The 27,464-nt window shown below is 44.9% G+C and overlaps 1 protein-coding gene across 4 annotated transcripts in view; it reads right to left on the reverse strand.

Annotated features, from left to right (window-relative positions):
* Positions 1-27,464, reverse strand: part of LSAMP (limbic system associated membrane protein) — a 986,958-nt gene that overhangs the window by 281,723 nt on the left and 677,771 nt on the right. For 2 of the 4 annotated variants that reach the window (XM_079305981.1, XM_079305984.1), the window contains exon 1: positions 14,631-15,294. In XM_079305981.1, the coding sequence (XP_079162107.1) occupies positions 14,631-14,785 (155 nt within the window). In that variant the 5' untranslated portion in view covers positions 14,786-15,294. Of the gene's footprint in view, positions 1-14,630; positions 15,295-15,367; positions 15,452-27,464 lie in introns of those variants that run through there. The other 2 variants (XM_079305983.1, XM_079305982.1) reach the window with 2 other exon arrangements.

The raw sequence follows: 27,464 nt of genomic DNA on the forward strand, positions 1-27,464 counted from the left end.
TGAGGGCAGGGAGCAGAGGAGGAGGATGAACAGCCCTGCTTCTAAACAGGTTGCTTTTGGCTCCTTATGCAATCTGCACTCCTACAGAAGCAAATCAAACCCCCAGGAAAGCAGAGAGAATCTTTAGTGCTGGAAAAGTATATTACTTTCCTGCAGTAAAGTTTTCTTGCTCATAGCACCCCTTTCTGTGTTGTGGCACTGGCAGTATCCCCAGCAAAGTTCTCCTGAACTGGGGGACCCTACACCAGCTCTGTCCTGGCATCTCTATATGCCTTATGCTGCTCCAGACCTATTTCTTTCTCCAACACACCAGGTTTATGCATCTTAAGTGATCACTACTGCAGCTACTCCTATTTCAGTCCCAAGTCTCTGCTTAACAGAAACTGCTGTTCACATAAAAATGACAGGGACAGGCAGAAAGAATTAGATTGTGGGGAAATATTCAGTGAATCTGTTCCAATTTCTGCCTGGATCAAGCCCTGAGCCCACAGGAAGCCTCCAGAGGTACTCTCTGCTGCAAACATTATGTGACATTTAAGAGACCTCCCAGTGAGTCCTGGGAGCAGAGCAGTGGACTTCTAGGGGAAAGTTCTGTCTTTGCCATGCAAGGAACTGATGCTATTTTTAACAATTCCTGCTGTCCCCAACTGGGCATGAAGACAATCAGCATCTGTCCACACCCTGGGGGAAACTGCAGAACCAGAGATGTCGTAGATGTATCTGTGCAGTGTCTGCTGCTCCAGCATGGAAGCAGCAGGGTAGGCAGAGAAGGGCTGTGAAGGGCTCAGCCAGGGCTGGGGAGATGAGGGGCTGGGGGAAGGGGATGGTACCAAAGGGGATGGGTTTTGCCTGAGAGTGTCTGTTACTTGAGATCATACAGATGGTTTCTCTTTAGCTGTGGTTTTGAAAAACCTCCTGCCTACTCTGCTGGAGGCCCTTTCCTGCCAAAGCCAAACCTGGAGCTCCCAGACAGAGGAGGAGAGCTCAAAAGGCTCTGGAAACAGAGAGTGCATTATGCTTGGGAGCTGGGAACTGGAACTCTATACAGGTAGTCTTGCATGCCTTGTCCGCTTGTTCTGACAGGGCAAAGCCCAGGAGCAGCACTCTCCTGGGGCCCTCCTGCCTGGCAACTGGTCTCCCCACAGTCTGCCTCCACCAGCCCCCTCTATCTGCCAGCATCCCCCCTTCCTCCCACCCTCTCCTGCACAGCAATCTGCTGACTGTAATTCCTATGGTTTGAAGAGGGGCCCTGCCTGTTTACCACCATTCCTGCTGCTCACACGGATGCTTCCTCTCACTTACTTTCCTCTCTGACACATCCAGATTCCCTGCAAGGAAAAACCCCCATGTTGCAAGGCCATTCTGGGGCATGGGTCCCCTGTTCCTCTCCCCTACTCCAGCAGCAGCACAAACATTTGTTGCCTTGCTCCATTAAGTCAGTAAATGAGGCTGACTTAGCTTAGCACCGTGAGCTGGTGCTCTGAGCCCAGGATGTGTCTTAGCACAAGAAATAACACTGATGAGTGCAAAGGAGGGATTTGTGAGTTTGGCACCATACTGTTCTACCACCTGACACTAAGGAGAACAGCTTCTGGAGACCAAATCAAGCAAAGTAATGTAGCCTGCAAATGTTTTGGGAGTTGGCCAGGTGACCACACTGCCTTCTTTGAGACCATCCACCCTGCTCTAGGAGAAGATAAATCAATGCAAGGCAACATCTGCCAAGATATTGACTTTAGCTCTGCTTACAGACTGCCTGCACTTCAGAGATGGATAATATTCAGCTTGATTATCTCTCACCACCAATAGGAAGTTTCTCTCTATGCTTAAAATTACTGGGATGAGCCAAGGAGGAATCGATCTGTGGAAGAGAAATGCTGACAAGAAAACACCAGTCAGAGACAGGATGAGAGTGGACGATGGGTGAGCAATGGAGACAGCCTCTGGCAGCTTGCCTGGCCAGGTTAGCAACAGCTGGGTCACTACAGCCAGAGAAAGATTAACACCAAGCACATTACTCCAAACTTTACAGCAGGCCCCTTTATGCTCTTCCCCTCCTTCCCTGAAGAGCATTTCCTCTCTTATATTGCTCCTCAACCTCTTAAAACATCCTTTTTCCACTCACCTCTACATCCTTACTGCACTGGAGTTTCATCATTGCTTCACGTGCACCCAGTTCACTGCTAAAGGCTCAGTAGCTGCAAGGCTTGTCACCTGCTCCACTTTGGGCATTATGTCATGTGCCACCTCCCTAGTGGTGAAAAGCCCCAGGAGTACTCACAAATTGCACCACATCCACCCCTCAGGTAGACTGAAATCCTCATGGGCTCATATACCAATGCACAAAGTGATTTCATACCGATAAAAGGTGACATTTCATTAACAGAACGTGCTGACAAAGCCTCGTGAAGTGAGCATTCAGCAACATCCTCTAACTTTCCCAGGATAAAGCACTGAGCCTTCAACTTGTTTTTCCCTACCACAATTAAGGTAAAGCATCCTGTACATCCTGTGGCCCTCGAAGGGCAGCAGAGGAGAAAAAAAATCTGAGTGACTGCAGAAGAAAATCGGTTTTAGGGATAGTTTTGACACTGATTCTTACTTCTGTTTGCCAGATAGGTTACGTGTCACATGCTTGGACTGGAGTGGCACTGATGACAGTCTCCTTGGAGCACATCACGCTCCTGAGATGAAAGGGAGAAGGTCAGCCACAGCTAAAGAAATGGGTAAGGACCTCCTGGCCAGGCTCCCTCAGCATTTCATTGAAGCACTTCCCTGAACCTTTCAGCTGTATTTCTGCCTATGCTGCTGCTGTTCTCTGAGCCTAAAGGCAGCACAGAATCAAGTAGCAGAGGTAGAAGAGAACCAAAGGAACCATCTAGTCTGTTCTACTCTGTGAAAGATGGATCAGTTCTACTTTGTCATTTGTGGCATCTGTCACTCCTTTTACATGTCTAGTCTGTTCTTAAAGCCCTCCAGTGATGGAGTCACACAGCCTCCCAAGGAAATTTGATTCAATGTTTTGCTATCTTTACTGTTGCAGAGCTTACCAATATTAAACCTGTCTCTCTTGCTACAATCTTAAACTCCTCCCCATCTTCTTCTGTAGAAGACATAATTCCTTTCTTTTGTATCTTATCTACCTGCATGCTCTTATGCATATCTCATGTTTAGTCCTCTCTTCTTTAGTCCTAACAGCCCCATTTCCATCCAACTCTCCTCATGAGTATGCTGTCTAGACTTATGATCATTCCCACTTTTCTCTTCTGGAGTCCATCCAACTGGACCACATCTCCTTAGAAACATAAAGCACTCCAAAGAGACACAGGACCCTACTGCAGTGATCAGCAAGCAGCCAGCACTTCCACTGAAGCAGGGACACAGCTACAGCACAACACAACGATGCTGTAAAATCTAATGCATTCCCTTCCTTCTCTCTGCTCTGGGAGATGAATGCTGCTCCCACTTTGAGCTTCCTGTGGGGGGAAAAACAAAAAAAAAGGCATTTAAAAGGCTAACTGATCTGACCATGTCCAAAGTCCTTGACCCACCTGGCCTGCATTTAAGCACTACTTCCCAAGTCAGGGAAGAACAAAGCTGCACATGTTCCTCCACCTTGGGACACACTATTCAAATTGATAGACCTGCATGCCTCTGACTCATTGCCAGTACTGGAGACCAGCCAGGAGAATAGGAAGGAAAGAAATGCCACTCTAAAGGCCAGTGAATACGCATGAAGCATGTTACGCAAGAACCCCCATGGACCCCCTTACCCAGGTAAAAGTCCTACAGATGGCCCATCCCTAACCACAGTTGATGCAGTGGGGAGGATGTGTGGGTGGACAGATATTTTGATATTTAACTGAAAAAACTAAAATGGGTTTAATGCAGTGCAAGGAAGACAGATTGCCTGCAGCACCTTCTGCTCCTGATTATGGATGCCAATCTCAGGTTTCCCTTAAGTGTAAAAGCAGCCAAGATGTGTGAGTTTTCACCAAAGCTTCAGAGACACAGTCCCACAAAAATGTGCCACAAGAGGTTAATAAAGAGTAACCACCACAGAGGAACATCCCTGTTACAGCACCAGCAGCTGGCTTTAGTCTTCTGTAGCATCTTATGGTTTCATGCCAAATGGGGGCTGGGGGCAAATGTGGGACTGTCTCCAAAGTTTTTACAGTTTCTGCAATGGACAAATCTGCCTGAAATGATCATAATCACCAGCTAAAGTCCTGATGCTTCAAGGTTAGAGAGGTCTGGCAATTTGAACACTGAGAACTTTCCCTAACATTGCATCACCATTGTCTTTTAAATGCATCTGCCTTTTTTGCCACTTGCACAAGAAAATCTCAGATTTGCATCCCAGTGCTGATGTGTCACTCCACGTCAGCATCACACGAGAGTGACAAGCTTCCCACCCATGCAAAAGCTACAACAGAGAGAGAAAAAGCCCTCAGTTGACTCCTTCCAAGTTCCAGGAGTAGAATCACAGCACACCAAGAACGGACTGCAGTGTGTTGCTCTGCTGACAGCAGCAAGGTTTATTCGCAGCAGCCTGCAGCCTAAGATCTTGCCTTTCAATCACCTCAAACGAATAGGATCTCCTACCACTCCATTTCCCACAACTGAAAGATGGAGACACACATCACAGGGATGCAAAAGGCATCAAACTATATATCTGCTAGGAAGAACTTTACTGGTGGCACAGCCCCATTTCTTACTAACCCTCCTAAACACACCCTTTCTATGAGTTCACAGAACATATATGCACCAGGCATTCTATGTAGGAAGACAAAATAAATACATTGTGGGGCCAGTCTGAAGAGCTGGAGACAAGGGACAGAACCTGTCTGAGAATTGTCAGGGGGTTGTGGAAGGACCACCCCTATTTAACCAGCATGCCAAAGGCTAAGGGGGCAGCAAATGTGAAAAGCGGGGAGGGAAGGCTGCAGCAGCCCCTCTCCATCTTCTTCCACTAGCTTAAAACCTCCCCTGTCCTTTGACTCGAGAGGACTGCTAATAAACCTGCCTGCACTGAAAGGACAAACATTGCCCACTAAATCACAGCCCACACGTCTCTGCTCATAGGAGGAGGGAGGCTCCAGTGCCCCTTCCCCTGTGAAGCCCCAATAAACAACTGCCTCAGCTGGTGCAGGATCCCTGCTCTATTGCTGCAGGGATAGAGACTACGGATCATGTTACATCATATTTGGCAGAGAGGGGACAATCATTTTTCAGGGAGTAATCACTCCTGGAATCTCACTTTTCTCCAAGCTCAGAGGACACCCTGGAACAGATGGGGGTTTCCTAGCATACCTGCAGCACCCAATAATTGCTACCTTGCAGTGGTAATGTTTTCCTCCCCTCTTGAGCACTTTCCTATTCCAGCACGCTTATTTGTGCCTGGTCCTCTCTGTCACATGCTTTCCTTTCTATTCTCTGACCAGACGAGCACTGGGCCTGACCATGGACAAATTCATGCTGACTCCAGTTGAGAATCTGGGCTGGAGGTGGGAATGAAACTCACTACAAAGAAGCTGGTGTGAAGGAGTCATCTAGACTTTGTCACTGTGGCTGCTCTCCTCCAAAGGAAAAGGAAGACATAATGATGTTGGAACATTTTAACCTTTCTTTTTCTCAGCTTGATAGGCTTGGCCTGAGGCACCTTTTCGAGCAAGAACAGGCTGCTGCAAGATTGATTGGTTGGGTGCAGAGTTTAAAGGTAATTTTCTCTTGTCACATGCACATAAATTATTGTAGCTCCAGCTGTGATCAGCTCTACATATCACTTGTTCAACTGCTTTTATGCCTGGGCTCCTATGAGGGGTTGCAAGAACCATGTCCAGTGCTCCCTAAGCAACATCCAACACAAATATACATCAAGAGTACACAGGCATATACACAAAATTAGTGTCTTTGTTTAAGGTGAGGAAGGGGCACATGCCTGCAAATCTGTACAGACAGGGCTTCCAGCTGCATAAGTTGCTGCTAGAGCCTTGTTTTGCTCATCTATGGACCTTTTAAAAACATTTTGTCCATGAACGCCAGGGCAAGGAAAACTCATCCACTCAGATTATTCACAAGGGGGAAAGAAAAGAAGATGCACATGCACACACACAAAGGAAGCACAGCTGCAGCCAAAGTGAATTCATTTTTAACATTCATGAAAATATTCACAGAACACTTCAGTGCTATTTCCCTAAATTTTGCTGTTTGGAGTAAACACTTGAGCCAGCGCAGGCTGTATGTTCTAGGCGCAGTACCGCATCGGGGATTAGAGGTGGCTCCTGGATCCAAATCACAGATTCACAACACGTCCCCAAGTACATGTGACTCCCTCACTTTAAGGCAGAGACTCACAATCTGCCACCACATAGTTCCTGACTTTTCATCCCTGCAAAAGGACTTTGCAAGTATCCACAGCCACCGCATTCCCCATCCATTGCAGCCTTATGCAACAAAGACGTGTGCGCTCTGCCAAATTTAAACACAAAAGCAGTGCCAAACAATGACAACTCTGGCATGCCTCTGGTCTGGGGGAGCAGACCTCTTTCTCCACCTCTACTCCCCCATCCCTCTTGTCAACTAAACTCCTTCACTGGTTTCTTTCCATGTGTATTCTAAGCAGCTTAGACAAGGGGAAATGCTACAGCTCACAAGGGAGACTCAGCTGAAGCCCTGAAGACAAGAGATGGGTGTTTTGTCTCTTCCTCCGTCATAAATACAGCTGAGATGATGACTGGATAATTGGCTAAGTGCCTGTCAGCTTAATAACAGAGAGAGAGAGAGAGAGAGAGAGAGGGGCAAAAGAAGAGATTTGTATTTACTATTCAAAGTCATGGATGCTGCTTGCCAGTGGATTTCAACACGGGTTTTATTTGCAGGGGAAGGCATGAAAGGTGACTTGATGTGCAGCTCTTAATCATGGTCTCATGTGAGAGTGGACAACCAGTTTGGGATGGAGGAGGAAGCAGAGCACTGGCGTAGCTGCCATATAGGCACTATTGTGCTCCTGGTTAAAGTATCTGTGGTTTCCTACACTGGAAAAGCATCAGCAGCACCATCCCTGGTAGGGCACTGTTCTCACTGATACACTAAGTTGTACCATGTTAGGGACAGTGACAGCAGTGCATCTCCAACATGGTCATCCTGCTGACCCAGGGAGGAGGGGATGCAATGGCATCACGAGTCACAGCTGCACAGTGATGTGACCATTCCCCTTTTGTTTTGCAAGTGCACAGAACAGAGGTTAGCACATGAGGAGCTGGAGCCCTCTTGGCCCTTCCCTTTCCCTCATAATCTGGTGCTCTTCTAGGAACTCATCTAAGGAGAGCACCTGTGATGAGAAATGGTTGAGACATGTCTGGGTTCTTACAGGAGAGAAGGAGGGTGTTTGCAGAAAAGAAGCCTCCCTGCTCTTTCCAAGTTTTCACTACTTCCTTCTGCCACTGAAATACAAATTGGTGAGAGTGGTTCAGGTTGCTACTGCAAGGGGACATTATTGGCCAGATCTACAGTGGTGTTAATCACTTCCTCAGAAGATGAAGATACTACTATATTCTGTTGCTATATACCTGCTGTTTTTTTATTTAACAGCTGTAGCAACTGAAACACACTGAAACACAAGGACACTTCTACTCCTCACTCTACTGCTCACATCCTCCACTACTGAGGATTTTCCAGGATTTCTGATTCCTGATTTTCCAGGAGCTGGAAAAAGCCACAGAGACCTCCAAGTAAGCAGACCCTTATCCTGTCCATCTGGCAGTGCTGCCTCCCAGTTGCAAATGTGACAACTTAAAAAAAGATATGAACATTTGTCCAACTACACCCAAGAAAACACTTTCCACTTTAAAATGGAAGCAAATATAGGGAAGCACACCCTTTCACACAGTCACATACAAGCACACACATCCCAAATTTCATACAGATGTGCTCTTGCAAAGTATCTGCTGAATGCAGAGCCCAGTGTGAGTGGGCTCATTTCCATCAAGTTATGTGGGCCTGAGGAAGCCCAGCCCCAGTGAAATCAATAGAGCTGCAGCAGTGCTATTTCTCCTCTTTGCACAGGGCTGAGCACAGTGGGGGAACTTTAGGATCACAGCCGGCCTCTCCCACACAACCAAGTTGCTCCTAATAAAAATCTGCAGAAATATATGAGCACAGAGGGGACTGGTGGTTCAGATTATTTTGAAATAGCTGTTTTCTAGGCAGAGGTGAAACTCATCATTATTAGTTCCCATTACTTACCATAAAACCAGGCACGTTAGATGTGCTCAAAGCCTGAAGCAAATGCTTTGGTGTCACATTCAGCTGAAAATCACATTCCTTTTTTCTTCAGCAAGAGAACAGTAAAAGAAAGCTCAGTAAATTCCTGACTTCACCTTTGTGCCCTCCATTGCACTCACTCCAGCAGAGCACTAGTTCACGCAAACCACAGTGAATTTTGATGGACAACAAAACTAGGTGACTTCAATGAAAATGGCTATATTCAGCCTCACAGTGAGCCTGTTGAAGCCCTGCTTCTGCATCAGCAGCAAGTTGTGGCCCTGCAGATCTATTAGAATCAGATGCCTGTGGGTCTGGACATAAAGGGCAGGTATGTGTAATATATATTTTGAAAACTTACAGTTATGAGAGGCAAATTCCAGTAACTATGAGCTATTTTAAGAACAGGTTTTTCCTCATGACCTGCTGGAGAGGTGAGTGGAAGAGGCAGCAACTCTGAGACACTTCAGGTAACACGTAGTACTATATAAATTATAATGCCAACTAAGTAAGAAAACATATGGTACTTAGTTGCAAACTGAAGTGTGTGTGCAGACTCAGGGGAGGAGGTTAAAGCCAAACAGTTCAATACTGTCTCTCCATCTTTCTGAATGCAAAATATACATACAGTGTTATTAAACAGACTTCATTTCACCAAAGAAAGCCTTTCTTTTTTTAATTTCCATTCTACTTTTCCTTGTGAGAGGTTAGTCCCAACTTTTAGAAAGCACATTCTCACAAAGGGTACCCTTACCTCTGGGCACATCATATAAAGTAGTGCATAGATATAAGGAGAGAAGATGATTGCCAGCTTTTGACCATACACATATTGCAACTTCTTTTATCACATGTATGCGCACACATCCCTATGGATGCATGTGTGCCTTCATATAATGGCACCATCTGCTGCCAGAGCTGGAAGTTTTGCAACATCATCTGTTACTACATTTATGCATTTTTATTTTTCATTTGAAGGAAAGAATCAGCAGAATTTGCACAGATCCCAACTTACTCTGTCTCAACACATGGACACTAGATTTGATAATGAAGGCTTTGTACAGGCTGGAGAGAGAGGAAAGCACTTGGGACTGTTAGTCAACACCAGTGCTGATGAGCACATACTAGGGAATCCTCATTTGTCACATTTGCTGGGTTGTTGTGTGGCTGAGCCAAAAGGCAGCCCAAGCTAATGGACAGGTCACTAGGCTGGGTGTGCCTGGGCCCTGCAAACAGCCCTGGGTGAGTCCCCTCACCTCCTGCCCACCCCAAGCCTGGGTCCATCCCAGCTAATAGTCCCCTGCCTGAAGAGGAGGGGATCTCTCACTCTGCCCATGTGGCACTGAATACAAAGGGTGCCTGAACCTAGTGGTGGCCTCTAAGTGGCACAACAATACCACTAATAATCAAGGTTACAATTTTACTGCCAAGACTGTATTATTATGTGGCATTATACGTTTGAACATGACTAGTCTCATTTCTAGCAAAGGGCTCAGCTCAGTGCTCCCTCTTATAAATCATATGCTAATTATAAGTGTAATCTGAACAGCTTTTACTTTTCTTTTAAAATGACGGTATAGAGCATAAACTTTGTTGTGATGCTGTATTGCTATTTTTCCTGAGGTGCCTTTGTCCTCCAGCACAGCTCCATGTGTAACGTATCAGCAAAATACTGGGAGGCCAAGAACAGCGTTTGCATAAATTGCTTATATTGCAGGATTACAGCAACAGCACTGACATTACTGCTGGTAATTTGATTCCAGCCCATCCTTTGACACACGCAACTTGAAGAAACTAAGTACCCATTAGGATGGATGTTCCTAAATGTGCTATCAGCCTGAAACTTTACATAATTTTAAAATACCTGTAGAAATCAAAAATGCACACTCAGTCAAACATTGGTTTTCATCTGTATGTCAGCATCAGATTGCTTTAATTCTTTAATTCTTGATGAAAAGTTGATGCTTGGAAAAACTCAGGAGCAATGAGCCAAATTCTGGTCTTGGTGAGATCCCAGTTCTCCAAAGGCTGAACGTCATCTGAGCAGTGCTCAGAAGCTTATGCCCTGTATGAGTCACTTGTACCTCTTTATTTGCAGTCCCTGGGAATCTGCCCCAAAGACAAATGGAATATTTCTAGCTCTGTCCTTGGGCTTTAGTGGATTTGTACTGGTATAACAGAACAGATTGGAATGGAGATGTGACCCATTTTGGTTCCAGCTGGTGATGAGCTCCATTTGGGGAGGTTTTAAAAGCTAAATCTGCACTTTTGCCAGGACTTCTAAAATCCCTGGGCAACCTCCAAGTCCTGCTTGACACCCTCAGATGAGCTCTTTGAAGACACTCTGAGGTGAGCTGCTGTGGTGATTCCTGAGGCAGCTGATCTTTCCCCAACATGCTGTACAAGTACCTGATTCCACAGCATGGACTCCCCACTGCCATTTAGCTTTTAAACTCTCCAGAGTGCTAAACAAAAACAGAAACAGCCCCTTCCTTTCCAGTTTGCAGCAGCTGCTCTTCATTACTGCACATATCCCCAGTTAGCCAATATCCTCATATTCCTCATGTCCCTCCCAAGGCTGAAAGTGTGTTATAGAGCACAGGGGGGTGTACCTCCCTTTGCTCACTCAACATGTGCAGAGTAAATGAGGTGGGAAGGGATACTGAAGGCAGGTAAACAGCAAGAAGATTTGGAGTTGGGGGCCGTTTTCCTTTTCCTAATTTAATTTGTTTGGGGGATATGTTGTGCATTCCTTGTTTTGATATTCTTTTCTTCTTTTCCTAACACCAAGCAGGAAAGTTGCACACAAAATCTGAAAACATCATTATTGTAATCTTGAAAGCAAGACATCAGCAGGAACTGTAGCCAAAGTTTCCTCTCAATACTCAAAATAAGGTTCAGTGTCCTTCTCTTGCAGAAGACAGAGTTAAAAAAAAATGAAACTTTAGTAAATCTGACAGGCTCACAAATATACAGTGTCATATTTAAAACATACTTCTCTGTTTTCTTGGTTGAATCTGGACAAACAGCAGCAACTCTGCTCAGCCCTTCTCACCTGTTGCAGCTCTCAGACCCCTCCTCTCTTTTCTGTCTTGCTCTAAGGAGCAGATCATTACACTTTTCCCTGTGGATAGTCTATCATGAGCTATTTTTATTCTCTCTGCAATTCCCTAACTTCCCCATGCCAAATACTTGCTAAGAGTCATCAACCTTCATCAAGGCTGACAAATGAATCAAATCTGCTGCCAGGTCATTTAGGACATGAGCCAGTTTAGAGTTAGGGACATTTTTTAATAGTCCCATACTGAGGGAATATTTTAAATGCTATAGCTTTAAAAAGTCATATCCAAACTTTTCAGATTAATTCTATTCTGAGTAACAAGCTGCAGATGAAGCTTCTGAGGACTGGCTTCCTTTAGGAACATTAGGGCTTGTAATAAACTATTTTTCTCCACTTCGTAGATCAGTCCACCCACCCATTCTTCCACCTACAAGTGTAGCCCTATATGCAAATGTATAAGGCCCCAAAGAGGAAGACTCATTTAGAATATCCTGTCCTTGGTGATTTGCTGAATGATTTGCATCACAATTTACAGGAACAAAATGTTTTTAGTTATCTTATCACTATGTATACTGCTTTTATTTCTCTCCAACTGCGTATCATTTTTTCTCCCTCCCACATTTTCATTTCCCTTCAAGCTACAGGAGCCACTGGGTACTGGTAAACTGATGCTACACAATCCCTCTGAACCAGATGTTTAGCAAAGATAGGTGATACGATCCATGTATAGAAAACTCTTACCTATCTCTCTGTGGACATAAAGCTCTGCTTTGAACACAATTAGTATAGATCATCTAATGCAGTTTGGTTTTTTTTGGTTTTTTTTTCCCATCTAGCTCTTTTCCTTCTGTTGTCATAGTGGATCTATAGAGAAGAAGAGCGAGACACTGAGAGTTTTTCAAAACAAGGCTGTCTTAAAGTGAGTTATGTTTTGGAGGGTTGACAAAACAGTGAGGGAGAAGCTAGCAAACAAACCTATCCTTGAAAACTGAGGACATGAAATGCTATCCTGCAGGACCTAAAGTCCATGGGACATCGAGAAATCTCACCCCTTCCAGCTTCATGTGGCAGTCTGTCTCCTAGTACAGCCTGGTTTCTGGTTCTTGTCTAAAGGAGGAACTGAAATATCCCAGGAACCTGGGTCTGGTCCCATGGAAAGGGAGAGGAGACAACTCCCCTTCCTAGGAAATGTGAAAAGCTGGCTGGATCTGCTTAAAGAGCTTAGGAAGGCAGCTGAAGGAAAAAGGTACAGCCAGTGCACTGGCCACAGTCACTTGTGACAGAAATGCAGCTTGCCAGGAACACAGTATTGCCTGGGGCAAGCATTTACATGGCCGGGTGGTGTGCTGCTCCTGCAGACTGTGTCACTTGGCACACATCTGGCTGACACAGCTGGATCACTTCACTCAGGTGTTTTATTTTAGTGCCTGACATAACACTGGCAAGCCACACGCAATCACTGAAACCACTCTCCCATGCAGCCCGTGGAGCTTGCTGATGAAGGAATGGTTTACACACAGCACTTGCAGGCACCATCTCCACCATCCGCTTAGCCCTCTTGGCTGCCAATGCAGCTTTAGCACACAGCATCTAGATAAACTGAAAAGCTCCAAGGTTAAGTGGGAAATAGAAATCTAGTGACCCCTGTCTGGGCAAGTGAGCTTAATGACTTGTCTGCTGCTGCATGTACCAAACATATGCTGGTAAGCATCTGTCTGAGCAGCCCCTCCAAAATAAATGATTGATGGAAGTGTTTTGCCTTTAAAAATGGGATAAGTCAGCTAAGAGTCCTGCTAAAAAAGGGTTAATGGGATATATGAATTGGTAGTGAGTGGAAGACAGAGTAGAAAAGCTGGAGTCAGAGGCAACACCCCTTGTTAGGTGTTTACCATGTCGAATCTAAACTGCTTCCACTGCATATGCAAGGCAGATGAATTACTCTGTAAATCCTATTACTCTGTGTGGATAAATCTTACATTCAAGTTAACAAGTCTGGAGAGCTGGGGAATGGAAGCTGCTGAATGGGTATTCCAGGATCAAAACAACCGAGGACATGGGAGGCAGCCGAAGCAGTGATATGTGTACACACACACATACACACACACACTCTCTCACACACATCCCTCTTCCAGCATCCTTCGTCCCTCTATCATTAAACAGGAGGGATGCAGTACACAGGGGATTGGGTAGCAGAGCATTTGGTGACATTCAGCAGGATTTATTTCACAGAAAGAGAAAGAAAACTTTGCTACTGCTGTTAGCTTTACTAGGGGATTGCTCCCTTGATGCTTCAGGGCTTGTGCACTATCAGCTCCTCATACAGATCACAGAATTATTTTAAATTACATCTAGTAGTTTTACAGCCATAATACACAGTGTGCACACTCACACATGCAGAATTTTCCTTCAGTAGGGTAGTTACTGCAGGTAAGTTGAGCACGGCAGAATTTGAAAAAAGAAACCTACAGAAAAAAGACTACTGCAGTTCAGCTATTTGGGACTCTCCTAACTGAAAGCCCAAGTAGTGTCAGAAGTACCTTTGGAAAACCTGCACAATGAAACCAGAAATATAACACTCAATAGTGCCAGTTAGCAAGGTTTCATATGCAGACATCCTCATCACTACCAGACACACAGGCACAGCATTCACACATTCATTTAGCCCTGCAAAAAACCCAACACACTAAGACACAATTGTCGTAAATGTCAGAGCTGCTACACCATTTTTTCACCATCCTTTTCAACTACTGTATCCATCTTCCCTGCCCACAGAGCAGAAAAATAAATAAACAAATTTAAAAGACAAGAGTTTCCCAAAAGAACTTGCTTGAGAGTTCTGGCAGCACCAGGGCTGAAGTTTTTGCATATGTACAAAAAAAAAAAAAAAAAAAAAAAAAAAAAAAAAAAAAAAAAGCATGGGAAAATCAATGGAACATCTGGCAATCACAGCTGGATCCCTTTTCGATTCCTCTATTGATACTGCAGGGCTGGTGGAAAGTGTACGTTCACAAGAGCTGGCTAACACAAGCAGATCTTTCCCCACTGAAATTCTTTCAATCCAGAGCAGTACACAGAGGGTGGTGTGGCAAGAAGTGTTCAAAAGCTTTGCAGTTTTTTCAGATTAAAACACAAACACACACACAGAGCCTGTTTTTAGCAGCTGCTGCTACCGCAGTTTGAGAGGTAAAATAACACACACTCTCAACAGACACATACACACAAATTTGTATCACATCACACGTACACTTTGCATACATGGCTATTTAGATGCACACATAGAAGAGGAAAAGTTGGCAAAATGCCCTACCTGAGGATGGCTGTGTCCCCTTGCCTCACGGTGATGTTATCGGTACCTCGGCTAAAATCCACGCTGCGGACTGGCAGCCCTGTAGGGAGAAGGCAAAGCAATCTCAGTAGGACCAGCGGTAATTGTTTCCGATCAGGCTGAGCCCTTGCTACCATGGCTGGTCTCGTCGAGTTTCACTGTCAGTACTTGTCTCTTTCTCTGCCCGTGTGTGTGGACAGATAGACTTAGAAAGAAAACAATAATAATAATGTACAACTCTCGCTCTGATCGACAGCCCAAGAAAGGGGAGGTGATTTCACAGTCCTTCTCAGCTGCCACTTTCTCGTGCTCTTTTCAGTCTTTTGCTGGCTTCTTTTCCTTCCTTGTATTTTTTTTTTTTTTAAGGCTTTCGAAAAAAAAAAAATAGATAAAAAAAAGTCTTCAGAGAGTCTTCAAATTAAAAAGAAAAAAAAAAAAAGCAAGACGAAAAAGGTAGCAAAATAACTACGAAATGATAACAATTAAATCGATCCGTTTAGAGTGATGAAGAGAGGTGAGAGGGAAAAGGAAAAAAAAAAAAAAAAAAAAAAAAGGAAAAGGAACAAGAGGAATCCTGTGCCACCGGGATGCGGGAGGGGATAGTCCTGTGGCTGTGCAGCCTCCAGCCCCGCGCTCCCTCCTAACCCACTTTCCCAGGCGGAGCGAGGGAGGGAGGAGGAGGAGGAGGAGAGAGGGAGAGAAGGAGGAGGGAGCCTTACTCATGAGACGGCAGCTCGGCACCACAGCGGCGGCGGCGGGCGCGGAGGGAGCCGCGGGCCGCGCTCCCCATCCGCTCCCCTTCCCGCGGGCGCAGCCCCCATTCCCTCTCATTCCCGCGGGCCGCGCTCCCCATTCACTCCCGCTCCAGCGGCCGCAGCCGCCATCCGCCCTCCTTCCCGCGGGCGCAGCACCCATCCGCTCCCCTTCCCGCGGGCGCAGCACCCATTCCCTCCCATTCCCTTGGGCACGCTCCCCATCCGCTCCCGCTTCCCCGGCCGCAGCCGCAGCCGCCCGGGGGCCCGCGCCGGGGACCGGGGCTGCCCGGGGGAACACGGAACGGCGGCCGGGGAGGGGAGAGGGGACTTGGAAAGGCATGACGGCTGCAAGGCAGAGGAAGGAAGCCCCGAAAGAGAGGGGAGAAGGGAGAGGCAGAGGAAAGGGGATAGGAGAGGAGGAGGGGAGTGGGTAACTGGAGCGGGAAGAGAGAAGGCAGGAGCAGCCGGGAGCTGCTGAGCGGAAGGCACAGCGAGTAGGGCACAGAGGACGGAGGAAGGTACGGCCAATATTCTCAAGATGAAATAGTGAGGAAAGAAGAGCTGTGGCCAAAAGTGCAAATAACTTGGCTTAGCGGCCTGAAGCCACACGCTAGCTGATTTACAGAGCAGCATCCTTGGCAAATGCCTCTGCAGCCTCAAACCTTGCTTCTTCCCCTCTCAGACTTTCCTCTCGCCAGATAACCAGTTGTACATCCCTCCCTCCCACCTCTCTCCACACAGCCCTTCCCGCCCCCCACCTCCTTTCCCAGCCTCGGAGCGCCGGAGCGAGACAATGCCGGCATTGAGCTGCCCGCGGTGTGAATTGAATGCTCGGCCTGTGCTGCCGCTGCCAGAGCCCGCAGCTGAGCCCCGCGCCCGCCGGCAGCAGCACTGCCCGCCCGGGAACGCTCCCGCAGCCCACAGCCCACCGCCCACCGCCACCGCAAAGAGAAGGGAAATTAAATTAATGGAAAGGAATAAGCCGTATGTTTTATTGCTGATTCCTGCCTGCCATTCCACCAGCCCGATCTCTGCTTGCGGGAGGGATCGGAACTGCTCCTAGGGATGCTTGGCTAATGTAAACCTGCGACCGAAGCACGACGGGGCTGGGACGGGGAAGCAAAGAGGGAAGAGGAGATTTAAGAAGGGTCCAGAGAATGAGCTGCAAGAAAATCCATGCTGAGAGTTATTCGGCTGGGAGTTGCTGTCATGTGTGGTCACAGCGCTGGTACTCGTGTGTGCAGGAAGGGAAAGAACAGGTCTTGTAGGTAGCCTGCGTCACCTCTGCTCCTGCAGCCTTGTGGGATACAGCACGCTCAAACCGAAGAGACATAAGGAATGTCACTGTCATAGAAAAGGCCATGTGGGACCAGATCAAAGGACCCCCTAACCCTTCCTCCTGTCTCCAAACAGGCTAAAGCCAATGCTTGGTGAAGCTCTCAAGCACAAGGCAAGCATGCAGCGGTATTGCCCCAGGGCGCATCTATTTCTAGTGATTTATGGCTAAGACATGTCCCCAGCCAAGTGGCACTGTAGTTAATGGCACTTGAATGATTTTCTTCTTCCAGGAATACATCCAGTTGCCTTCTGAACTCCTAAAAACTGGCCCCTGCAGCCTTGGTATGGAAAGGCCACACTGTCTGAGTACTTAAACAAACCCTGCAAGTGTTAAAGGCTCACAAATTAGGGATTAAGGTCGTGACACTGCTCCTCCAGTGCCAAGCATGCAGCAGCAAGAAGAGATGACTGCTTTGTATTCAAGCTAAGCAGTGAGGCAAGTCAGATGTTTCCTCTGCAGTAGACTTGGCAGCGATAGCACAAGAGGGGGAGAGGAATGAGGAGCTAAAGGGGTTAATCCACACACTAGATATACCCAAGCTGCTGCAGAGAGAGATGCCACTCTGCAAGGGTATTGCTCTGGAGAAGACCATGCTGGTGATACCTGATTGCTGACTAGTAACCACCACTCTAGGATGGACAGTGCAAGGCACAGAGATGCTGGCATGCCAGAAGAGGAGCATCACCAAGGGGAAACCTCTGCACTTCCCGTGGCAGACTTTAGAGTACAGCTAAATGACCTGGTCTCATATGAAGTTACCAATGAAAAAAATGCACCCCTCTTGCAAGCCAGTGTTGCATGGATTCTTTTTACAAGGGTCTCCCAAATATGTTTCATCTACATTTAATAAGAGCTATTGTATGTTAATTAAATGCCTGTGGAGTAAGAAAAATATATTTGTCAAAGATTAACTATTATGCAATGCAAGAAACATCTGCCACCTAACTGCTAGAGCTCACTAAATATTTCCTTATCTCAGAGTATTTACTTAGGAGGCAATAACTATCCAGTTAAATCTAAATTTAATGCTTAGTTAAATATAGTTCCTAGAAAGTGGCACCAATATGTTTTATATGGAGAATGACAGAGGGGTTTCAGGGAGGGAGAAGGAAGGAATTCTGTCTCCAGGCTCCAGTAAGATCCTGATTCAAGGTGGGACTGCATGTGGCCATGCCTCCCTACCAAAAGAGGTGCATTACAGAGGACTCAGAGGCCCCTCTCTGATGATGTAGCAATACAGGGGATGATTTCATCTTCTTACACATTTATACAATCCTTATTAAAACTGCTGTAGCATAAATAAATAAATAAATAAATAAATAATAACAATAATAATAATAATGAGATGAGCAAGAAATTTCCTTGAGTGTCTTGTGAGCCTTGTGAAAAATAAAACAAAAACAAAACCTAAAGCTGATAGGTCTTGTTTGCTTTTAGAAATGTACAGAAGTCAAAGCAACAGGATGCATAAGTATAAAAGGCCAAACAAGCAGGAATCACACAAATCCTAGGAGAGTGCCTCATGAGTAAAATAGATAATGTTATTTTTGTATGTGTTCCCAGAAGAAATAACTCTCTGGACCCATCTCCCCCTGCTGGAAGCAGATAGCGAAACAGCAAGTCTGGCTCCTAACTTCCCTACCTTCTGAAAACCTGAGGAAAAATGCAGGCAAACAGTCAGAGCATGGACACCACAAATCCGTACTGCATCCTTTTAACGCCATTTATCAGTACTTCTGGTAGTGCAGGACTAGCGAGACGAACCTGACTAAACAGATTTTGTCACTATGCATTCAGGAATGGATGGACCAGCATGAACCCAGCCCTACAGATACCACATCCTTCCTCTCCAATGCAAAACACTAAAACCCTGTTTAAAGGGGACAGGGCCCAGAGCAACACTCTTTGAGGAGCACAGACTGTAAGGCACAGCTAGAGACATAGAAATGTTTGAATGGGAGGCTCAGGAACATATCTGTGTTTCCACATTATGGATGTGGAATTCGTTTGTGTACCAAGCAGGAAGAAAAACAGCTGAGTCTGGCTATCCCTATTTTCCCTGTCTTTGAGGGGAATGGGCTGAAGAAATCACAGTGTGTACACCTAGGCCAGCTAACACTGGTCCTGGGTGGGCAGGAGTTATGCTGAGATATGCCATGCTGAGCTGCCCTAGGATAGGTACTACATCGCCTCTGCCTGCCCGTGTAGTAGTTCCGTGTTTCGAATACTCAGGAACTGACATCGAGTAAGCCTGAAGTGTCATCTGCTTTCCATGGAGAGCCAAGAGGCAGTGAAAGCATGGATTCTGTCCACAAATAGGAGTGGGAGGGTTTTTTTTTTGCATTTGAGGTGGCTAAATGCAAAGAGCAATCCATGCACTTCACTAAGTGCCAACTGCAACAACCATCTGTATGATGTGGATGGCTGCCCTCTAGGACTGAAGTGAGGCTCATCAGCTCACACCACAAACAGCCACACAAAATGGAGCTATTATCCTTGACTTTCATTCACCACCAGCCACACCAAAACTGGTGACTTGATCCCAAATATTGCTGGAATCAGGGAAAAGGCATTTTTGAAAAATACCAAAAAAGCAAGCTGCTCACATAAGTCTCCAGACCGTATCATGACTGACACAATAGTTTTAAGGGGACTGCAATGGCTCTACCAGCAGAGTCCAGGCACATAGGGACTTTATTTGGGATATCTGCAACAGTGAGCAGAAGCGTATGATGTTTTGTGAGCTATAACACATTTAGTCAAGATACACTGCTGCACAATGCAGCAGAGCCTGCTCAAAGCTTCTCAGCCATGAAGAGAAAATGCAATTTTGTCTCATTGGCAGAGGAGTTATGGAGAGGAATGAGGAAGAGCCAAAGGGGCTTCACGACATGGTGAGGAAGATTAAGGGACTGTGAAAGTACAGCTGTGATCTCTCTGTCCTTTCTTCATTTCCAAATCTGCAGCTCCTACACGTACACATTTCTGCTCTGATGTGCAAGGGTGGCATCCCCCCGCAATTAAGCAGTTATGTTCCATTCTCCTTTGGTCCCTGGGATACAAGGAGACATAGGAGTAGAAGAAAAGGAGGAAAAGCAGGGCTAGAATAGAGATGGGAAATCAATATTACAAAGCACTTATTATAGGGAAAAATTCTGCAGTTTGAGAAAAATACATATATGTGGTTTCTATGAATTCTTTGCAAGTTGAAAAATTAAATTGGCTTTTGATGCTAGAAAAAAGAGCAAGTTTAGAGCCAAGGCTAACATCCAGATGTGTAATGCAACAAAACCAAGCTTCCTTTGAAGTAAGGACCTCATTAGGTAGAAGAATTTACTGCATCCAGAGCACTCAGCTAGGCCATAACTGCGGATGATAACATGCATGCACAACACCTCTCTCTAAGTGTGGTCACTGAGCTGTAACTGAACTCCCTCCTGTACAAGAACAAGAGCTGATTTTCACCAATTTGTAACCTTGCTGCTTTGCAATTGATCTGGTTTCACAATAGATCTCCCTGGTGTTAACAATTTAGAGGTCAAGGGCCAGGTTCTCAATTGTTGTAAACTGACATACCACCACCACTGGTGGTCAGAAGAGCTATGCTGATCTACACCAGTTAAAAACAAGTTGTGATGTTAATTTTCTTCTGTGCTGCATGGGGCAGAGAACTGTGGAGTCACCTTTGAAAGAAATAAAACTTGTTAGACTGGATGAAGAGATTTTGTGCTCAGATTTTTCAGGAAGTTTTACCTTTACCTAAAGGCTGACAGGAGGAAAATAGTAGCCTAAAGATGCTTTTTCTTCATCAGTATGACCAAACAGAATTAAAGAATTAGTACTGCAGATGGTATGTAGCCTTAATTACTGGTTGTTATCACTGCAAGTCCTTGTAGAACTACAGACTCATTTGTAGAAGGATCTTTCCTGCTTGAGAGAGTCAAGACAAAGAGAGTGGGGGTTTTTATTGCTTAAAACAAAAGTATAAGACTTTTCCAGTCTTACATAAATACAACAATACACAAATAAAAGTCATCAGTAGTGTCAAGCATCACACTGCCTTTGCCATGAAAGATCAAATAATTTTGTGACTTCCTTACCAACACCTCACAACTGGATGCTGCAGCTGTTTCTTGCCAGAGGGTGTCAAATCCTTTTGAAACCACTGGAGGCCAAGCTGCTCAGTCAGTGTTGCTGTGTGGCAGGGAGCCAAGCTGCCTGCCATCTCCAAGCCCAGGCAGAAGTCCCAATGGGGAACTGTGGGACCTGCCCCCACAAGAAAGGCTGGCTCATGGCTTCAGCAGCAGGGGAATAGCTAATCCCAGTTCTGACATTCCCACGGGGAACAAGACAGTATGTCAGCCTGTGTTTTCTAACTGTGACTATAGGAGTATAGGCATGCAAATCTAGAAAAGCAGTCCATACCTCCCCCTGAGGACAGCTTCAAAATCTCTTTATATTTGGCAGTGAATGGTTGCTTCACCTATGTCACATAACACTTGATGAGTCAGGCAGAGCCAGAGTTCAACCCTACAGGTCCTTAAATAAGTCACTTCCTGATAGGAAGGCAGTAACTCTATCTGCTTTCTCCTAGTATCTCCCAAAAACTTTCCTCCAGTGCCAGTGAATATTTACTACTCTCAGCAAAAGTAATTAGGATTGCCTTCACAAGTGACTACAGTGGCTAACAGTCCCTCTCAACACAGTAGCAGAGAGGTGACTCAAAGATAGGGAAGTTCTAAGGAGGATAGTTCAAATTCTTCAGTGAATTTGGGTCAATTACTTAATGAAGCAGTCACAGAGGCATAAAAGGTGAATTTCCCTCGACTCCCTCTGCCCTCAGAGAAATAATCTTGTTTTGAGGGGACTCAGAGCAGATGCCTAATTTAACCATTTTAAACTTTCCTGTCTCTCAGGGTGTGTCAAAGTTTACAGCTCCATTTCAGAGATCCTCTCACAAGCTTCCAATTGTACACACAGACCCTGAAGGCTGCAGGGTGATCTGACACAATCTGACACTACTCAACAGAAAGCCCCTGCAAAACTCAATCTACAGAACAAGCCAGGAATGACCTATTTCCAACAGGCTCCTTAACAGGCCCCAAAACAACTGCCTGGCAGTTGCAAGGGGCATGGATCGCTGCAGACAGGAATTCCATACAGCTAAGAGGCGGTCAAACCCATCCTGTGGAGCCCTGATGCATATTCAATGACCTGCTCTGGCACAGAGTTCTCCTCACAGTGCTAATGGATGAGCATAATCAATCTGGCAGCAATGATTCTGAAGAGAGCTCCAGAGTCTTGTTGAAAAGATACATTCTACACATCCATCATTACCAGAGAATTAGTTTTATTGTGAAGAACAGAGAGCAGCAAGCTGTTGCAACTCCAGCATTGCTTTTATGAAACTTAAACTGAGGCCTTCAGCAAGACAAGAAAAATTCTCAAGTTTTGAGGTGCTATCAGGACACAAGGATGTCAGAAAGCCTCACATGCAAGAGAAATTTGCATACAAAAATTTGGAGAAAATTTCCTTTGAAACTATGACCTGCCTGAATTCAAGCTTCTGAAAACACTTCCATTCAGTTCCCTGTGTTCAGATCTGAAAATAAGGAAAACATGTCCAGATATTCAAGGTGAAAAGCCAGAACTGTCCCACAGACACAGGCTCAGTTAATACTATTCTTACAGGCTACAGGTCAGGGGTGTCTCTGCATCAGCATTTAGAGTTAGTGCATGCACAGTCTTTCAACACAAACTTTTTTATGTTTCAGCTTTTCTTCTCATCTTTCTCTACTCTCCTCTAAACTTCTCACCCTGACATTTTCAAGTTTCTCTCCCTTTCCTGTGCTGCTCCCATGCCCATTTCTGTCAGGCCATGTCATAATCATACATTTTAAAGCTGGAAGGGACTTTTCAGATCATCCTATCCAGTTGCCTGACTCAAGCCACAAAAACTCATCTACTTCTTGGGTTCAATGATTAATTATTACATCAGATTAAGAATTTTTCTTGTTGTTTTAAACATAAACATCATTTCCTTTATCATCCATCCACTGAACTGAATCATGTTTTTGTCTGCTTAAATGGTTGAGTATTGTTAACATTGTAGCACTTTTGTTCCTAGTTCAATACTTTGCTACAAATGCCAAGCACCTGGAGCCAGTGAGGAAAATACGGTGCTTTCAGCAAACTGCTCAGATGAAGCAATCCCTCTTATAAAAAGCAATACGTTTCTAAGGACAGAAATTCTTCCCTGAACCACTGTTTATGACTCTGCTAAGGCTGGGCTGCATGAGGGATGCACACAACCTGAAACAGCTCCCTAAAACAGAGGTCTGGGGAGTCCATTTATAAAAGTCTTCCAGGCAAGAGTGAGAATAAGCAGGTGTTCTCTTGAAGGGGCAGAAAATCTCTGTGGGAACTTGACCTCGTTCAGGCCCTGAAGTGCCAGAAATGCTCACACACACACACACACACACACACATATAATTTACTCAGCTGCAGCAACCTGTTAGATCCAGCAGCTGGTAGGGGCTTTGTGAAACAAAGAATCCACAATACACACAGGAACAGAAGCATTGCTTCCTGTGAAACCCTTGGGGGTTGTTCATAGTCCTGGCCTTCAGTGACACTTTATTACTTTCTTAATTTATACAACACCAGTATTTTTTAAAATCATGTAATGAGCCTGCTAGCTTCTTCCAGCAGGCAGAGATCACAGAAGGACAAAGAGCAGGTTGCTCAGAGCACTATAGCAGCTGCTGAACAAAGGCAAGTGATGTGGAAAAAAAAAAAAAAATCACTAAAGTTGGATGAGACTGGAGCAGATAACAAGAAAAGGCCCAAAGAAACCTTTGATGAAGAGATGGGGCTCTGGATGGAGCACTTACATATTTCATTACTTGCCCTCTGATAGAGGAATGGACTGGAAGATGAACTCCAAATACCACACCTGTTGCATGTGTGGGTGAGGAAACCTCAAGTACCCTCCAGGAAAATCTATTTTTTAGCCAAACAAATCTATTTTTTGGGAACAAACAGTGAATCTGGATGGCTTCAGACAGACACAGCATAAGCAAATTAAGTGCAAATTTCCCTGCACCCAGTTCATTCAGGACACCCCTGTTCTGTCCATCAACATGCCCCAATATTCCTGCCCACTCTCACCATCTGCTGATGTAGCTAAGTCCTGAAAAGGAGAAGCTGCTATTGCCCATGAATTTTTAATACAGCTAGGAAAAGGCTGCAGGAAGAAGAATATTTGGTGGCATTTACTCCCTGTGATCAAAGCCATTTCATGTCTCTTGTGTGATATTATTGGAACACAATATGAAGTGAAAGCAGCATTCAAACTGAGGTCCCTATTCAAGAAACATTTTCTGCAAAGGAGAATGCAAGAATCAATGCCAGCAGGAAGGTCATATTCTTACAGCCTCTCTCTGCCCATGTGTATCTGCATCACCTGACAGAAAGAGCCAAGCAGGTACCTTAACTCCATTTCCCTCTACCACAACCATGATGCTCAATGGGACACTTCCACTCACCTGTGAAAGTTTTCCAACACCCAAAAGCACTTGCATGGTCAGCAGCAAGAGACCCCAGTCTAAAGAGATAACACACCACAGAAGGAGCTGTGTTTTAGATCTCTGCTGTCACTGGCATTTTTTAAATAAAGTACTGACTGTGCTTGTACACACCAAGCAACCACCCAAGAGGACACAATGCCATAGAGAGCTGATGTGCCCTGTCTCTGTCCTATTATGAGCTGAGCCAATCTTCCAGAGCCAAGAGACACATGAAGACCATACAGGAAAATTTGTTATGCACTCAGTGAGCAGAAAGGGAATTTTTAGCAATTGAGAAAGGGGTACAGGGTTTCAGACAGATTTGGCTCTAAAGAATTATGGATTAATTCCAGACCTTTCCTTTCCTCTACTAAAGGACATAACAAAACACATACTGTAGTAAGTTTTTCGAAAAGTTTCTTCTTCTTACCTCAGACAAACATGGAAGTACAAGAGTATTCCCCTGGGAAATATCTGGACGAGCTGAATATGCTGTAATTGCAGATTGCCAGTCTTATTGCCATTGTTCAATTGACAATAAAACTCAGGCACTGAGAGGCCACACTGATCAAACTGCTAGCCACAAGCAATGTGTCCCATACAGATCACATTCTGTTGTTTGAGACCTGAAGCAAATCTGTCCACTGCTGGTAAGTGATGAGTGTTTCATGAAAAGCTGATGCCTTGTTCACAATACACTTCTGATGGCACTGAGGATGCATTGTTCACACCAGCTGAAATTTTCAGCCTTTATTCCACTGATTAAAGATATCTGGAAGGACATTCAAGGTTTAAAAAGTAGCAGGGATACCTGTGCAAAAATATTTGCCCATTGAATCCTGCTGCTCTGCCCCAAGACTTGTCTGCTCACTGTAAACATCACATGAACGCATCTGCACTAATATCACATGAATAAAGACAAGGGAACCACAAGTGAAGCTGAAGTGAAATTTTAAGTATTTTGCTAAAAATAATATCAATAAATGAATGCTGAGAGCCATCATGCAGATATTTACAGAGGTAACAGAAAACCTATGAATGGCCCTTGCTGCTTTTACGTTCTTCTGAGATGGATTACAAAAGGCTGAAGAAGGACTTTTAACAAGGGCACATATTGATAGGACAAGGGGGAATGGCTTTAAACTGAAAGAGAGTAGGGTTAGACATTAGGAAGAAATTCTTTACTCTGAGGTGGAAAGGCATTGGAGAGATAGCCCAGAGAAGCTGTGGATGCCTCATCCCTGGAAGCATTCAAGACTAAGTTGGGTGGGGCTTTGGGTAATCTATTATAGTGGAAGGTGTCCCTGGTCATGACAGTGGGGTTGGAAGTAAATAACCTTTAAGGTCTCTTCAAGCCCAAGCCATTCTATGATTTGGTGACACTGGTAAGGGCTCTGTACTGGACAGCTCTTTCTATGCCACTGTGTAAATCATGCACAGCTGATTGAAGCAGAGAAAAGTCAATGAACAGTCTAAATATCCAAAGGAAACGGCAAGGCATCAACACCATATATAATGTGCCTGTAGTCCCTCCAAGCTCTGCAATGAGGAAGTCCCATGAAGCAGAAGTTCTCTTCATACACAGGAAAGCAGCAATGTGTCATTGTTTAAATCTTTGGACTGGAAACTGGTTTGCTCTTACTGCCACAGAGAATTGCACAAAGGATTTAGGTTTCACACAAGGTGAACCCTTCCCACTTCACCTACATAGCACAACAGAGCTGTAGGGGATGCTCCAGTCACTGCAAGTACTGCAGGGAAAGAAACTGGTGAAGGAGGGTCAAGGTACAGTCCTTTGTGGAAAGAGGCCTGTCCCACCATCATGCTCTGTGTGTGCATGGGTGTGAGCAAGGTGAGACTGGCATACGAGATATTCCAACTTACTGGGATGACTGGATAGGATAAATATTAAGTTTTAAGCTCTGTGGTATTTTGTTAGGAAGCAGTACTTTAAGAAAACAAACCAATCAGCTCAGAAAAGGAAAAAAAATCCCTATTTCATCTGAAAATCAAGTCTTCCTTACAATTTCCATTATGGTTCTTCAGATTTCTAAAAATGTCCTCACCTTCTGTCCTCACTTTTCTGCCCTCACAATCTTAAAACATGGTATTTGAACACACTGGCCAGGATGGAGTCAATGTCTTGATGACTGGGGAACATGCAGTATGCTTCTACTTTGCTAGATGTATTCAACTCCCTCAGGAAAGATTCAAGATGCCATCAGTATCAGACAGATGGCCCTTAGCTCTGCAGCCAAGAACCTTCACAATACCAAGGTGGTGTCTATTGTTTCTAGTTCTTGTAGTATCTTTCCATAAAGATGACAAGTGTTTGGATAGCTGCAAGAAAGATGGATGGGGCTGAGACATAGAGAAACATTTGTGATTAGAAAATGATTATTGAACTAATGAAGATCTAATGAAAAATCCTAAAAGGATGAACAAGCTGCTCAACTTTTTCTGATTCCCTGAATCCGGCAGTTCAAGACAACTTTTCCCATTATCTTAAAGCTCTAGTTTTCCTCAGTGTCCTGGTTGTGGATGGAATAATTTTTTTCTCAATAGTAGGAATATCTCAGTGTTTTGGGTTCAGTATGAGAATAATGTTGATAATGCACTGATATTTTGGTTGTTGCTGATTAGTGCTTCCCATAAGTCAAAGACCTCTCCATTTTCCATTCTCTGCCAGTGCAATCACTGAAAGAGACGCATGTCCAGAACAGGTGACTCCAACTGGCCAAAGGGATATTTTGTATCAGAATATCATGTTCAGTTGACACATGACTCAGGAAGTCACCCAGAAAAGGGGCTGATTGCAGTTTGGGGATGGGTTTGGCATCAGTCAGTGAGTGGTGAGCAATTGACATGTGGGTCACTTGTTTTTCTTGAGTTTTTATCTCTCTCTCCTCTTTATTTCTATTTTTAATGTATTTTACTTTGTTTCAGATGTTGTACTGCTCTCGTCCCAACCCATATGAGTTTTATTTTTTTCCCTGATTCTCCTCCCCATCCACCAGGGTGAGGGGGAGGTGGGGAAGTGGCAAGTGGTGCTTGGTTTCATCCTGGGGTTAAACCACAACACTTGATTATTTCACCAGACTGGAAGAGATTGCCAAATTCTAACATCCCTCTAGAAGATACAAAGCTGTTTTGA

Source organism: Erithacus rubecula, assembly GCF_903797595.1.
Source record: "Erithacus rubecula genome assembly, chromosome: 1".
NCBI lineage: Eukaryota > Metazoa > Chordata > Aves > Passeriformes > Muscicapidae > Erithacus > Erithacus rubecula.